The 15,325-nt window shown below is 37.1% G+C and overlaps 1 protein-coding gene across 1 annotated transcript in view; it reads left to right on the top strand.

Annotated features, from left to right (window-relative positions):
• The window catches only part of PLCE1 (phospholipase C epsilon 1), a 139,569-nt gene that overhangs the window by 90,701 nt on the left and 33,543 nt on the right, over positions 1 to 15,325 (top strand). Inside the window, exons 4-10 of the mRNA XM_075154696.1 lie at positions 2,052 to 2,197; positions 4,007 to 4,265; positions 4,966 to 5,174; positions 9,454 to 10,120; positions 10,622 to 10,804; positions 11,680 to 11,797; positions 12,184 to 12,343. Of these exons, the coding sequence (XP_075010797.1) occupies positions 2,052 to 2,197; positions 4,007 to 4,265; positions 4,966 to 5,174; positions 9,454 to 10,120; positions 10,622 to 10,804; positions 11,680 to 11,797; positions 12,184 to 12,343 (1,742 nt within the window). The remainder of the gene's footprint in view (positions 1 to 2,051; positions 2,198 to 4,006; positions 4,266 to 4,965; positions 5,175 to 9,453; positions 10,121 to 10,621; positions 10,805 to 11,679; positions 11,798 to 12,183; positions 12,344 to 15,325) is intronic.

The raw sequence follows: 15,325 nt of genomic DNA, 5'->3' as shown, positions 1-15,325 counted from the left end.
GCAGTCTTGATACTGTTTTCTCCTGATCATTACATCTTTACTACCTTAGATTAAACCAGATCTGTTTAAAATTACATTATTCTTTAAAATGTTTAAACACATATTAATCAAACTGTCATTACCACACTTGGTATTTCATACTAAACAAATACTAATTTTTTTTGTGACATTGCATGTTTAGCATTTGCATTCCCTAACAGAGCCATTTCTGGAAAATGGGAATAATATCCAAAACCAATATGTAATTTTATTCCAGCATACACAAACAAATCTATGCCAACCTTGAATCACAGATTTAACTGTTTTGTTTCACAATTTCTGATACTTTTATGCATTTAATTTATTACCTTTTATTCTGTTTTTGCCGTGGTTTGACCCCCGTGTCATGCAGTGCTCTGTTTTTTTCATTATTTTTCCATACCTTCATGCTCTTCAGGTATGCACTTCTTTGTTGATTCAGTTTTTACATTTTAGAAATAACCAATTGAGCACTTCAAATAAAATTTCAGCTGAATTCAAGTTCTCATTCAGAGCTGGTACAGCGATTGGATCTATATATAGTATCTTCTATAGGGCAGCCAATAAGAATAGTTTGTTGTTTTTTTTTTTTAGTATTGTGGCCTCTGCAGCAACAGTGCATTAAGGCTGTGTTTGGGAAAGCTTCTTGAGCATGTTTACGTGTATGCATTGGATCTGATGCTTGTTCTGCCTTTGCTGAAAGCTCTGTACCTGTTATCTGCTCTTCTATTCTTACATGTTAGTTATAAAAACATGCAGTAATTACTGAAACAGTAGTTAACCTGTTTTCTTTCAAGTATCACTAGACTTGAAGCGGGTTTCTTCCAGCTCTTGCCTTCCATACCCAAGCTGTTTGATGAGGGCTGGAGCAGGTGGAACGCTGTTTCTTAACGGTTCCGTTGTCCCCCAATCCTCACGTCCCGTTAGAGCATCCCGATCGCCGTGGTATGCGCTCCCGAGGATGTTCTCACCGCGTGAAAGACAGAATGATTTTATAACCTCATTTCTTCAGTCTTAAAAATGTGATTTTTTTGTACACGCATATACATTGCTTATATTGGAGCTATGGCTTGTCTTCTCATCTGCACATCTCTGATTTGTTGTTCTTGATTGATTTGGGCATCAGAAAGATTAAATAGTAACTTAGATTTTTCATATTCTTTGACTGTTCTCCCTCAGGAGTGAGAGGCTCAGAACACTGTGTCTGTATAGACTTGCATAAATGGAAGCCTCATATATTTTTAGTGGATTTTTTTCCTGTTAGTACTAATGCATTTACATTTTATTTCTCATGCTTCGTTTTTTAAATAAAAGTATATGCCCCCTGAGGGGTGAACTAACATTTTCTAATTTTTATAAGCCTCTTCTCACACTGGTATTGTCTGTAAACACTTGAATCCTTCAGGACCAAAGAATGGAACTCAGTGTCAGTAAACAAATCACATTTATTGCTTCCGAAGTGTTTACACAATGACAAAAATCAAGCCCCCAGGGAATCATATTGTAAAAACGAACAGTTGGTTTAAATTAGGTTTCCATGTGAAATATAGCTACTTTTTATGGATGTTGTGGGAACATAAACTGGAAAGAAAATCTGCACGCTGATAAAATGAAGGTTTGATTTTTATTTGTTTAAATACAAACAGAATCATGTACTAAGTTAATTTCTGATTCTGGCATTAATTAATCACCAAATAGAAGTTGGTAGTATAGGCACACCTAGGAAGGCAGGGGTTTTTTTTGTTTATTTCATTTATGATCTTGCAAATAGATAATGTGAATTATTTTAAATGTTCAGTGCATATAGGAATTAGAAAATTTGTACATTAAATACAACTACCAGTTTTGGGAAATTAAGTGAAAATAAAAATTCCAATTTATCAACTTTCACTGTCCGTGTTGTAAGAGCAAGGATTATTCAGTGTGAGACTGATGGAAGGAAATGAAAAAACCCTACATTATCCATCAAGTATGCACGAATGCTCCAAGTGATGTTGCTTTGGCTGACTGTACTGTCCATTTTATTTTACAAGGTGAGCTCGTGGGTTACCTGGCTGATCCTGACTGCAGGTTCTATGGAGGAGAAAAGAGAAGTCTTCTCATATGTAGTACATGTGGCAAAATGCTGCTGGAATATGGGCAACTACAATGCTGTAATGGAATTTCTGGCAGGACTAAGGTACTGGCAACTTTTTTTGAAATGGCTTTTCAGTGATAGATTACACTGCAGCTTCTGTTAAGCAGATGTCTCTAGAGAACAATGAACTAAACAGAAATCCGTGGCTAAATCACATCATCTCACCATGTGACTTTCTAGTAATCCCTTTTGGAAAAATGAAGCATGCTAAAAGCCGTTTTTTTCAAAATGCTCTAGAGACACCATTGGTTTTCCTGGTACATGCTAAATATGTTACATTAGAAAGTAAACTTCTTTTTTAAAACAGAAATTTTTAAAATGTGAAAAAAAGATGGGAAACCAGTTGTGGTTTATCTGTAATCAACTAAAATTAATGTAACTTGGGGTTGGAGTTTCCAGAACACAAGTGAAACATAATCGTGGTAATGTTCTAAAAGGGTCAATCTTAAATTGTAAAAAAAAACCAACCCAACAAAAAACCCCAACAAAACCAAACAAACAGCTAAACCTCTTTTTTTAACCCCTCCAATTTTCTTACACTGACTGATGTTGGGATCTCAAGCTGTCATGGTCTTGTATAGCCAGACCTGCAGTGTCTCCAGCAGAAAGACAGAGTATGGGCTTAAAGACAGTTTCTTGGTAGCTTTCCTACAGAACTGCAGCTTCCTACAGGGCCGGGTGAGCAGGAGAGCAGTGCCTTTGCTCAGGAGGTTCAGAGGGCAGCAAATCGGACTGAACAGGGAAGAGTAAAGATCAGATTTCCCATCTCTTAGCTCTGACCCTCCTTGTATATCGTGTTTGTGTAACAAAGCTTTAAAGTGTTTGTATGGTTTAGTAAAGATTCTCATTGAGCTATTTGTTTACATTTTTGGTATATAAAACACATTTGAAATGCTCACAGACATGAGGAATCTTTTTGAGCAGAATGCATCCACAGTCTCGAAGCTATGTAAGTCATGAGGGAAAATGCAAAGCAAATTAAGGGCTTAATTGTATCTCTAATGCGTCTGCACAGCACAAGGGAAAGAGAGGAGAGAAAGGCTAGTGCTGATTAGCAGTGTTTCTGGGACAGGGAGAGAAAGTGGGGTTAAGGACGTTCTGCTGTTAGCATTTCTACAGACCTTTTGGTATGTCTGGGGCCAGGGCTGGGTAGACAGGCCATGCCATTGCACAGACATACAGCTCAGAAGGTGAGAGACCTCCCAGCGGTACTCGCAGTCCTCAGGGAGCATCAGGAGCTATTTCTGTTCTAAATCAAAGATCCTTTTCATCTACAGAACTGCCTTGGTGCCTGAGAGCTCGAACATGGTCCTGATTTATTTATTTCCATGAAAATAATTAATTTATTTTGTGAGTGAAATGGGGAAAAAAATCAATGTAAATTATTTTAAATAAATTTAATTAAAAAAAAAAATTTGCTAAGTTTACGGATTATTCATAATACAACTAAAGGAATTTGTAATAAACTGTCTGGTTTATCTTTATGCCATTTCCCTAATCTTTTCTTCTTTCTTCCCAGGCCCTTATAAATTTAAGGCAATGACACGATGAAAAATGTTAGAAAGCCTGCTTGTATGTCTTATGCAGCTGGGCTTTTATTAAAATGTCAAATGTTACTTCAGTAGATCAGACTGCTTGTTTCTGCTTTTTACTTTTGTTCTTTAATAATTCAAAGGGGGGAAAATAGTCCACCAACCAGAATTTTCATAAAAATAATGACCTTGATTTCATTCACTCATTTCTGAGTAATGATGATAATTTCCTCTATTACATATATGTTGCGAGTGTTGAACTTGAATGTAAATTGTTTTTATTTTTTTTAATAAATGTTGTGATCTCTTTTTGGAATAGGTCAAGAAAAGTTTTAAAAATGTGGCAATTTATGGACCAGTCTGATATTGAAACCATGCGAAGTCTGAAAGATGCTATGGCACAACATGAGTCATCATCTGAATACAGGAAGGCGGTCAACCGGGCACTCAATATTCCAGGCTGTAAAGTCGTTCCTTTCTGTGGTGTATTTTTGAAAGAGCTTTGTGAAGTTTTGGATGGAGCATCAAGCCTCATCAGAATCTGTCCACGATATAACTCCCAGGATGAAACATTAGAGGTAAATGAGATTGATATTCTAAGAGGTTATGTTCATAACCATCCAGTGCTTTATTTTATATTATTTATTATTTTATACGAAGGCATCATCTAATTAAAGTTTTCTAAACCAGACTGTTACCAGACTGTTCAGTTACATGGACGTCAATTTGATTCCCATAGTTACTGTAGCAATTTAGATTTGGTTGTTTATACCTAGTTCAGTATCGGAGTACTGAGAAATTAAAGTTAATACCAAAAGATCATGGTTATACTTCGGGTGCATAAAGTAAGTATGTAAATCCTTAAAGATGTAACTATTTTCTGTTAAATGCTCTGACTTTCCACTTAACTCATTGGGAATTGGAAGGTTTTCAGTCCCTTAAAATCGGAATTCAGAAGCTCAGTGGATCATGCTTTTCCTCTATGAAAAGAAACAATTCCTTTGAGTTTTATCATTTTGGTTTTAAAAGAAAAATGCCCCTGTTACATGAAGAGATTAAGACTGAGGCTTTTTTAAAGTTTGCAGGAGTTATTGTAACTTATGTTACTTGTTTTATGCAGTGATTTGGTCTGTTTAGGATTGGAAGTAGGTACAAATTCCCATTAGAAGCTAATAAGTACATGCTAAATATTCTTAATTCTTGTAAAAATTTCTCCAATGAGAAGTAGAGGACACAATATTCTATTTATTACTATACTAATCTTTTAGATATCTCTAGTTTGTTTCAGATTACAGTGGACAAGATAATTTCTTGCAACGAGTAGGCCAAGATGGTTTAAATAATCCAGAAAAAGAGTCAACAGCAAACAATATCTTTCAAACTATTCGGAGCTGCAATCGGAGTTTGGAATCTGAAGAGGGTGAAGATAATTTTAGTGAAGGGAGCGATTCGAGAAAAAACTCTTTGAAGGACAAAAACCGGTACCAGTAGGTCTCATTTTATTTTCTATTGTCACTTGTATATTTCATGTTTTTAATCTTTAATTTCCTTTTACCAAGGCTTGCTTTTAGAAATAAGGGCAACTTTAACCTCTTCCCTTGTATTTATCCTCTTCCAATTCAGAACTTTCTCCCCCTGGAGTTATGCTAAGTATCTGATACTCAAATGCTTGGAAACTCTCTGTATAGTTATATTTTCCCTCATGATGTAATTACTTCCTCTCACGATAAGGATAAATCCTTTTCGTCTTACACATAGAGCTTTAAAAATCCACAGTTACGATTACAATTTTGATCTGTGGTGACAGGAATAGCACCAGGACATATCTGTTATCAGAGTTCAGAACATTATATTCTGCATGCTCAGGCAGCGTTCTGCCCCCTTCAAAATAAAGGTTATTTATTATCCTTCAAAAGACCTCCTCGTTTAAGGACATGTTCATTTGAGGCTTTTAAATTATGTCCAGAAAAAACATTTGTAATTCAGTACACATTTTGAATTTTCAGGTTGCTATAGTCCTGCTATTTTGCATAGAAGTTTACTTAATTGTGCCCCATGTAAAAGATTTACTAATCTCAGGTTTTCACTTTGAAGACCTGGTATATTCTGTACTATTCACCAGCAAGAAATATCTTAAACTTTGCATTTACCATATCACTTGATCTTCTAGAATGTTGCTTTGCAGTGAAGTTGCAGCCCATAGAGACATAGGTGGGTCAGCATGAAACCAAGTAATCGTGAGAGTAACTTCAAATTAAGTAACAGAACTGTACTGTTCAGAGATGAAGTGCTGTAAAATTACATGAGGGCTTGCATAAAAGAGCGTGCTTAGATCACTGCTTGAGGTATTTCATTAATAATGTGTATCAGAAATATCCATATGTTCAGAAGTATCCAACATATTTCAGCTACTAACACATAAAATCTAGTAAGTCACTGCCTGAGAAGGAACTACCATCTTCCTGTTTTAAATCCATTTATTTCATTAACATGCATTTCTAAATTTCATTTGAAATAAATAATCATTATTTCCTGACAGAATGCTTTCTAATAGAATTATTCACATCTGGCTTTAGTTGCTTCTGGGAAGTGGAGCAGTAGATTAAGCCAAGACAGACAGTCCCACTTCTCTGTCCATTTATATTGTCTTGACTGACTTCAGTTCAAATGCTTTCTTCCAGGAATTATTTTTGTTAATTAATATGCTTTAAAATCAGCTTGCAACTCACAGTCACAATCAACATTTCACTTGGATGAACAAAGTAGAATATAAATATAAAAGAACAATATGGAGAAAATGAAGTTCTCTTTGTTAGGTGTTTATGAAATCAGTTCTTGGTAAATTAGTTATTTATGCTTTACATTTTAAAATAATCTAGTAAATTCCACTCTAATTAAAGTAGGAATTAAATGCAAAACCAAAAGCTAATATGACACTGAAATGGAAGTTTAAAATTTAAATGAACAAACCTGCAGATAGGTAATTAAAGTTATGTTTCCTGATTCAGGCTACTAACTACTCAGTTATTAGTATCTGTAGTTCTTGTGCAGCAAGTACTGATTTTAACAGTACAATGACTTGTAGAGAAATACTTCTGAAAGTATTGAGCTGGAGTACCTCATAGACTTTGGAAATTCCTTATTCACGTGCCATATCCTTCCTGGGCATTCAGAGAGCTGGGTGAGGCACAGCAGCAAACTGCTGCAGAGGCAGAAGGGCCATATTCTCTTGTCCCTGTTGTATGGAGGCTGCAATGTTTGGTTTATTTTTAATGCTATGAACAGCTAAAGAGTTCTAAGGAAGAAACTTAGGTCTCTTTCTTGTGAGACCTAAGTCATATTTGCATACAGCATTATAAAATCCAAATTATATAATAATTATGTATTACCTGATAATTGTACTATTGTGGTCATAGAAGCAGAAAAATACACTATATAACATGTTTCTCATTATTTTAAAATTGCAAGGAAGATTTTCGATTAGTTTGCCTTTTGCTGATTTGGATTAGTATTGTGGAACATGAACCCACCAAAGCTGATAGGTTAGTTTGATTTGAAGAAAATGAATGGCATCTAATAAAATCGGTGGGTAGCTGTGTTAGCACACAGTTGTGTTAGCAAATAAACTCTATCACTCTGTAATCAGTGACCTGTTTAATCACCCTGAATTTCTGTACATGCCAGAGAAATATCAAACTTTAATTTTTATTACAACTCTGTCTTGACAGTTCTCAAATATATAAAGGTAGGTAGGTAGGCAGGAAAAGACAAAAAATGTCGTTTGAAATACAGTTTTTATAGAATGGTTAATCAAATGACCTATTAAGATACTCTAAACTTCGATGCATCGCTTTGTTAGCCTGACCTCATCTTCACTTTTAAGCTTTCCTAGTTACAGCAAATACTTTTTAAAATAATAGGGGAAAACCTCAAGTTTTTTCCTTTTTGCATCCCATGCAATTTTCCCCTCTAAAACTGCAATCTGTTTTAAGGTTTCCTTTATCCTTTGTTTTCATTTCCTTGCATCTCAGTGCAGCCCATGTAAAGAAAGCTTCTGATTCAAACCGAGCTCTGTAAGTGTGTTCTCAATAATTGATAGCTGTGTCGCTTTTGGCAGCTCCTATCAGAGGTTATGTTTCTGTATATGATTACGTGTGTGTGCTTGGCTTACCTGCTTCTTGTACTGTTTAATCTGCAGCATGCCAGTGTCATCAAATATGAAATAAGGCATAAATGAAGCTCTGACATTTCTGTCTCCGCTATACTAGACTCCTCCAGCCATGCACCGCTGGAGTCTCGGAATACATTTGCTAGCATTTTTGCAGAGACTCCCTTGACTGTCTTGAGGGCATGGGTGAGAAAGAGCTGCTTTAGTTGTTTGTTTAATTTGAAGATCTTAGTCTTGTATAATACAGGTAAATATTTTAATGTACACACGTCTGGTAAGACTCTGGTAAGACAGTTTATTCCAACTCAGTTATAATGCATGATCTTTATTTTTAGGAAGATTTCTTAAGGAAATAGAGCTACAGTTAAGGCTGATAAAGTTATTCTGCCTTTGTTTGTCAGTCCCCTCACCCAAGCAATAAATCCTCAGCCTGTTGGCCGCTTTTAGCTAAATTTTGCGGAGAGGTAGAGGTCTCACTGATGAATAAATTCATAATGGAATCATTAGAATGATGTATGGAATAAGGGAAGAATTAAAATTAATTAGTGCCCTGGGGAGAGAAGAGTTTGAGGAAGAGCTAATGGTTACCCGTGCTGTTTAGCTTAGGGAGATAGTATGTGACGAGTCACAGCATGAATCGTCTTTTGCTCAGCTGGTAGGACATGGGCAGGGGCTGAGAGTGCTGCGGTGATATGAAGGGGAAGCACTGAGGGTTTTAGGACAAGATACCTTGAAGAATATTCAGAGGAAGCTCGTTTGCATTTTATTGGCCGGATATCCTTAGGAAAATGTGCTTCATTAGTTCTGCTGTACTCGGAACAGTTTGCTCTTTTTCATGTTCATTAAAGCAGTATCAAAACATTGAACATTTGTTCATTCATACATGTTAGAAGCTTCTGTAGGGAAAAAATTTTATTTAAACTACCTCATTTATTAGTTCAGTATTGTTGCTCTGTATCTACTGTTTCTAATTATGGTAAAATATTTCAAAAATTTTGGTCGCTGCATTCAAGTTTCATGTTAATATTTTGCTTAAGTAAAATTAAATTTTCTAATGGAAAGTATCCGATAAAATTCTTGCTGCATTCTTATGAGGAAGGCATGTATTTTAACCACTAATTTACAAGTGTTAATCAGAGAATTATATAATGTGAAAGATCTGCACATTAAATCAGTAATAGAACAGAGATTAGAAGTCCTGTCTTCAATCCACTAGATCCTGCTAATAGTTTCCACATATGGTACTTGATATTTTAACTGAAGCAATCTTACGCTGTGGATTTAGAAACCGGAATCACTTGGCTTTAAGATCCAAACTGAAGTTTCTTATTGTTAATGTAAATGTTTGGAAAGCTCTAAGAAAATATAATTATATTGTTGCAAGAGTTATAATTAATTGCAGCAGCACCTATTGATTAATTCAAAATTGCAATAACAGATATTGTAATACTGTAAAAACTACAGATGTTCCTGTAAGTCCAAATTCTATAGTGACAATAGTATTCTTTTTATTTGAACTACAGCAGAAAAAATATTCATCAATCATAGCATAAATCAGCACATGTAAATACAAGTCTCTCATCTTTGTTCACTTACAGATTTATAATTGGAGATCTTTCAGATTCTGAAAGTGATATATTTGAGCAATTGAAGGAGTGGGACACAAATTCAACAGAAGAGCAACAAAAGGCTTTCTGCCATGGGATAGAACTCATTCCCTGGTACGTGTTATCTATCAGGGCTGATGTCCATCAGTTCATGCAACAAGGGGCAACCGTCATTCATTATGACCAGGAGACACATCTCTCAGCACGTTGCTTTCTTCAACTTCAGCCTGACAATAGTACTTTGACTTGGACAAAACCCACAACACTTGGCCCTGCAAATGCTAAGGCAAAACTGAGTGTGCTGGGTAACACTGCTGAGCTTGGTAAATACCAGTTTCTTGGCAATACTGGACTGGTGGAAGGTTTTTTGGACTTGTTTTCAGCCAAGGCTGTATATATGGGACACTCTGGCATTGATATGCACACTGTGTGTGTTCAGAATAAACTTTGTAATATGTCCCTTGAAGAAAATGGTATAACACTACTTTATGGACTTCAGACTACTGATAATAAGTTGCTGCACTTTGTTGCTCCAAAATATACTGCCAGAATGCTCTATGATGGATTGCTGGAATTGACTAAAGCTGTAAGAAAAATGAGGAGATTCCCTGATCAAAGACTACAATGGCTACGGAAACAGTATGTCAGCCTTTACCAGGTAAAAGATGCTGTGATTTTGTATAAGAAAAGTTCAAAGATGTCAACAAATTAATGTAATGCAATTAGTTTCTATTTTAAGTAAGCTAAGATTAAAGATGAGCGCCAAATCTGCAACTTTGTAACACAGCTTAAGTCGATAAGATCTGATTCTCCACATAGTGTTCTGTCAAACCTTGCATGTTTTCAATACACTGAAGTTAAATCTTTTTTTATTATGAAGCTCTTCATATGTTTGGAGTTTTGGAATAAGTATTTTATTAAAGAAAAAGCAATGACTGTACTTGAAAAGGGTTCTGAAATACTGAGTGATGAGAGTTAAGGCCAAAAAAAACCCCAAATAGCAAACAAAATAGCCCTTTGGTATTCATGCAGTAATTAAAAATTGCCTCCTCTTGATGTTTTGTCTTTCATTGGTTCCTTAGAGATGTCTATATTATTGCTTAAGAAAATGTGTCTGTTCTTATTCTCCTTGTTTTGTTAACGCTGAGAATTTTTGTAGGAGGATGGGAGGTTTGAAGGCCCAACCTTGGCTCAGGCTGTTGAACTGTTCGGAGGCAGACGATGGAGTGCAAGAAACACAAGCACAGGAACTCTCACCAAAAGCACTGAGAAACCTAGTGTACAGAGAAACAACACTTTGGGAATAAGCACAGCTAAGAAAAAGAAGAAAGTACTCATGAGGGTACAATATTTTGTTATTACTGTATTTTGTTGCTTATCGGGCTGATTTGTTTCCTTCCAGCAGTTACTGTGTATTCTGAACCAGAGAAAAGAAGTTAGATGATAATTTTAAAGCTGTTTATTGCAGTTTCAGGTTTTAGGCTTATTTTTTTCCATTAGTTTGGGTTTCTTTTCTCATGCTTAAAGCATTCTCAGGATGTGTGGGCACTGGGGCTAGCAGAAGGGGACAGAATCTTGTTGAGACCTTTAGGTGCTACCTCAGTATAAAGGTAAAATATTGGTGGTAATAAAAATATTAATGTGCAAAGTGATGTTTGGAGGCTGGTGTCAGTTTCTTTGCTCCTTTTTGTTTTCATGTTCCCAAAAACATCACCACACTTATTCTGCCTCAGGGTAGCATGCAGTTTTATCTTATGTGGCTGACAGAAACACTGGACTTTGTCTGGGAGTCTCCTCTCTTTTCCTGGACTCAGCCACTTTCAGCAATAGCCAGGAGAGAGGAAAATGGAGGTACTGGTAGCTCGACGCTATCCACATGTTCTAGTGGGCAGGTAGGGGAGATCCTCAGATGACAAGATCCATCCTCTTCAGGGCTCCTGTGCACCAGCGGAATAGTGTAAAACCAGCTGCACCACTTTAGAAAGGCGCAATCGTTGTCGTCTTCTGGGTGATGTTAAACTGAGGTAACACCTAATGGTCCCACACTTCACTATGTATCCTGTTTAAGTTGTCTCTTTTCTACTGGTATTGGCCTTACAGGAGGCTGTTGCATAAGGAATAGCTGATTTATCTCATGGTTTTGTTACATATTGCACTGATAAAGAATGGGAAAAGTAGTGTTTTCAGGGTGTTTATTATGGTGCTCATTATTTCTAGGGTGAAAGTGGAGAGGCCACTGATGATGAAATGGCAACTCGGAAGGCAAAAAGCTGTAAGGAATATCGTAATAGAAGTGGTTCGGATCCTCAAGATATTGATGGACAAGAAGAACCAGGTAGATCTATAGCTTCAGTACTTAAAAGTCCCTCAGGGTTTTGCTCAAAGTCTTTTTATACAGACATTTTTATGGCGTTAAAAATATATTTATGATATAAAATTACTTTTGCAGTTGAAACTGCAAATGCTATAAACTTTTAAATTAATTTCTGAGGTTGTTCATGATTGTTCTTTCATTTAGTTTCAGTAGCACTTCCTTTACGTTCAGATGAAATGGGTGTATAAGTGTTGTTCAGAATGTATCTTTTTGACTGTCTTAGGACAAATCTAGAATCCCTTTAGTGTCTTACTATGTGTTAATGAATTATGACATAGGTCTCTTGGACAAAAGCATTTTTATTGGGCCAGATGTAATTGTGCTGTCAACTTTTGTTTTCTCCATAGATCAAAATATTATTATTAATGCTTCTCCATCTAACAACCTGCCATCAAGAAGAGCTCACTCTCTAACAGCATCTGGATCTCCTAATTTAGGAGCTACAACATCTTTACCAGCAAGACCAGTCTCCTCTCCTGTAATGTCTTCAAGCAAGAGTCAGTCTAGGTAAGGACCACATCAATGCTTCGATTTAAAAAGAAAAAAAGTTACTGTTACTTAATTATCATCAAATGTGGTTTTCGTGCCACACTGACGAAATCTGACAAAAACAATGCCAGAAATGTCATTAGCCTTTTGGTAGACGTCTAAAACACATTGTAGAACAACACAGAACATATAAGCTGAAATACCATGAATCTGAGGATGGCATTGTAGCAAGTCCCTGAGCAGCAGCTTCAGTTTGTGTCTGTTACATAGGCAGATTGGAATGCTGTTCTAAAACTACACAAATACGGAGTTTAACTATTTCTCCAGATCTCCAAAATATAGTTATAGACGTCTTCTGTATAATGAAAATCAACAGCAATATTATAGATGTGTGAACTGAAGTTCTGAGGTTTCTCAGCACAAGCCATTTCTACCTGGGGGAGTATTAACTTTTGCTGACATTCCTGGTAATGATTGAGTACTGTCTTGGGGAATTGGAGGAACAGATTTGAAATCTTTCTCTTACAGGCCTCTCCTCCTTGAAGATTCGTCATTTTTGTGTCACTTAGGCAGTGCAAAAGGTCGTGCTGTGGTTGTGCGGTGACATAGTGCACTAATGTATTAATTCTATGACTGGTAATAATGGTGGTGGTGGTAGTAGTTGTAGTAATAATCATATAACAATGATAATACGTCAGGGATGTGGATGGTACTTTATAGCATACAAGGCCTTCCAGTGCCTTTTAACAGAATGAATATTGAGGTATAGTTATGAGTATGAATCTTCGGGTTTTCAGGAGAGCAATGGTAAATGATGGAAGAGATTACTGCTGCTGGTAGAACATTATTTTTGAAGAAAATGTCTTATGTAATGGTTTATGTTGTGTATTTCTTAGGGATTTTTTTTAGACTTAAAACGGTTGGATTTGGCAGTAGATGTGAGTAGTAGAGCCACCTGTGGACATCTGTGGTTGGCTGCTTCTCCTTTTAACACTGCTTTCTGAGACGCTTACTATGTTCTTTATTTTTTGTCCGTCACTGTCATTCACAACCATGGGATGAACATGCCAGACTAGGATTTAACTCTGTAAGACATTTCTCTTATTTTTTTTAGGGATTGGAACAGCTTTCTTTTACATTAAACTGAGGAAATACTGGTCTACTACCTCTGAAAAATGCTTCTCTGTTTTGCAAATCTGCTTTTTGCTTTTATGCCAAAATAATTATTGTTTTCTAAATGAGATTAAAAGGCTCAATGGAGAACTCACATTCCCGGGGGAACGACAGTCTAATGTTCCCTTAAATCCTTTCAGTCCTGGGTTTCTGTACAGATCCCTGCGCAGCTTAGCACTGTGGGCCTCCCCGAGTTATGACAGGTTTTCCCTGGCAAAGTTGTCTGGAAACTGCACAGCGTTGCTTGGTAGAGCTCTCCCCAACTTGATATGACCCTTCTTGCTAGAATTTGCTCAGGATACAGCGGTATGGCTGTTTCATCTGTCCTGAGCAAATCTTCCTCAGAACAGAGTTACATGTTTTATCCGTTACCTTGACCCAGTTTTCATGGGCCATTAAGAGACTTGGAGCACTGGAGAGAGTTTTATTCTTGGTATTTACCCTTCGGACCCTTGATAGGTCTGAATCGTGCTTGCCAGTTTTCATGTGTGTGGACACTTCACATGTGCTAAAAGAAATAAATATCTGTAGTGCCTCCACTGTGATCAGTAAGTCTAAGCTATCAAATAGTTGGCGCTCTGCTTTGCTGCAAAGTCCTATGATCATCCACCCTATATGTGTATTAATTCAATCCTGGCATCTCTTTTAAAGTAAACCAGCTGGTTGCCTCCAAGATGGAATTTAGATGCAGTTCTGGGAATATTTGCTCCAGAGACTTCTATAATTAGATGGCATGGATGGAGAGCTTACTCAGTCTCAAACCACCTACAATAATACTGTCTTACAGGACACACTCCCAGCAAGGATTGTACCTTCAGGCAATCCATCCACAGTCATGGCATGCCCTATTGCTTTGTGTTACATTAAATAAGTGGCAGTCTGTCAGGCAATAACATATGCCACTGCTTATTTCAGCCACTTCAGATAGAACGCGCACCAAAAATGAAAATGATGTCTCAGAGACAGGCAAGCACCTTGGGGGACCAAACCAGACCTGAGCCAATTGCTGGGCAGTGCAGAGCAATGTGAGCTTGAGCCTTCCTGCCCCACTCAGAAAAAGTGGCAGGATGGATGCCTTTAGCAGTGTAACTGACGGAGGAGCAGACTGGGGCAGTGGTCCACAAGCTGTGGTACGCATAGACTGCGAGCAGTGCAATATTCTTCCTGGAAGCTGCCGCCCTTAGCAGCGGTGATACATAAGCAAAGTAAGTTTGGGAACCCACACAGGCTGAACACAGACATCTTTTGTTTCATTTTGCTCCATTTTTGTTGTTAATTCTGCAGTCTCATAAAAATCAAGTTATATACTTAGTTATACCCAACTAGTTTTGTCAGTAGCATCATAAATTAAGATAAAGTGAAGTACCCATTTTCCAAGGTAACAGAAAGTTGGAGTTACCTAGATAATGAAACAACCTAGGAAGTACAAGATCCACTGGGAGTGCTTCTATGCATTTGTATGGCTCTGTACAGATTAGAGCCAACAGAGTTTATTAATTCAGATTAGCATCTGGATTTAGACTCAAACACTGACAAGGCTTCCTAGTTGGAGGCAGTGTTGGATATGAGCTGGTTGTGCACGTTAGGTGAGTGCATGATCCCTCACAGAACCCAGAGCTTAGGAGAGCAGGGAGCAGAGGGTCCCACGGGGCTGCGCAGAAACCTTTGCAGCACAGAAAGCTGAGCTGGTAGAAAATGGTTGTTAGCTGCAGTGTAGCAGCTAGGAGGAGGAGAGCAAGAGAGATTTTTAGTTCTTTTTCTCTTTCTCTTGCATATAATATGTACATTAACTTTACCTGACCAGTAAATTAGATTGCCTCCACCAAG

Source organism: Calonectris borealis, chromosome 7, assembly GCF_964195595.1.
Source record: "Calonectris borealis chromosome 7, bCalBor7.hap1.2, whole genome shotgun sequence".
In the NCBI taxonomy this organism is placed as follows: Eukaryota; Metazoa; Chordata; class Aves; order Procellariiformes; family Procellariidae; genus Calonectris; species Calonectris borealis.
Note: the sequence above shows the minus strand (reverse complement) of the source record. Positions and strands in the feature narration are given on the sequence as shown.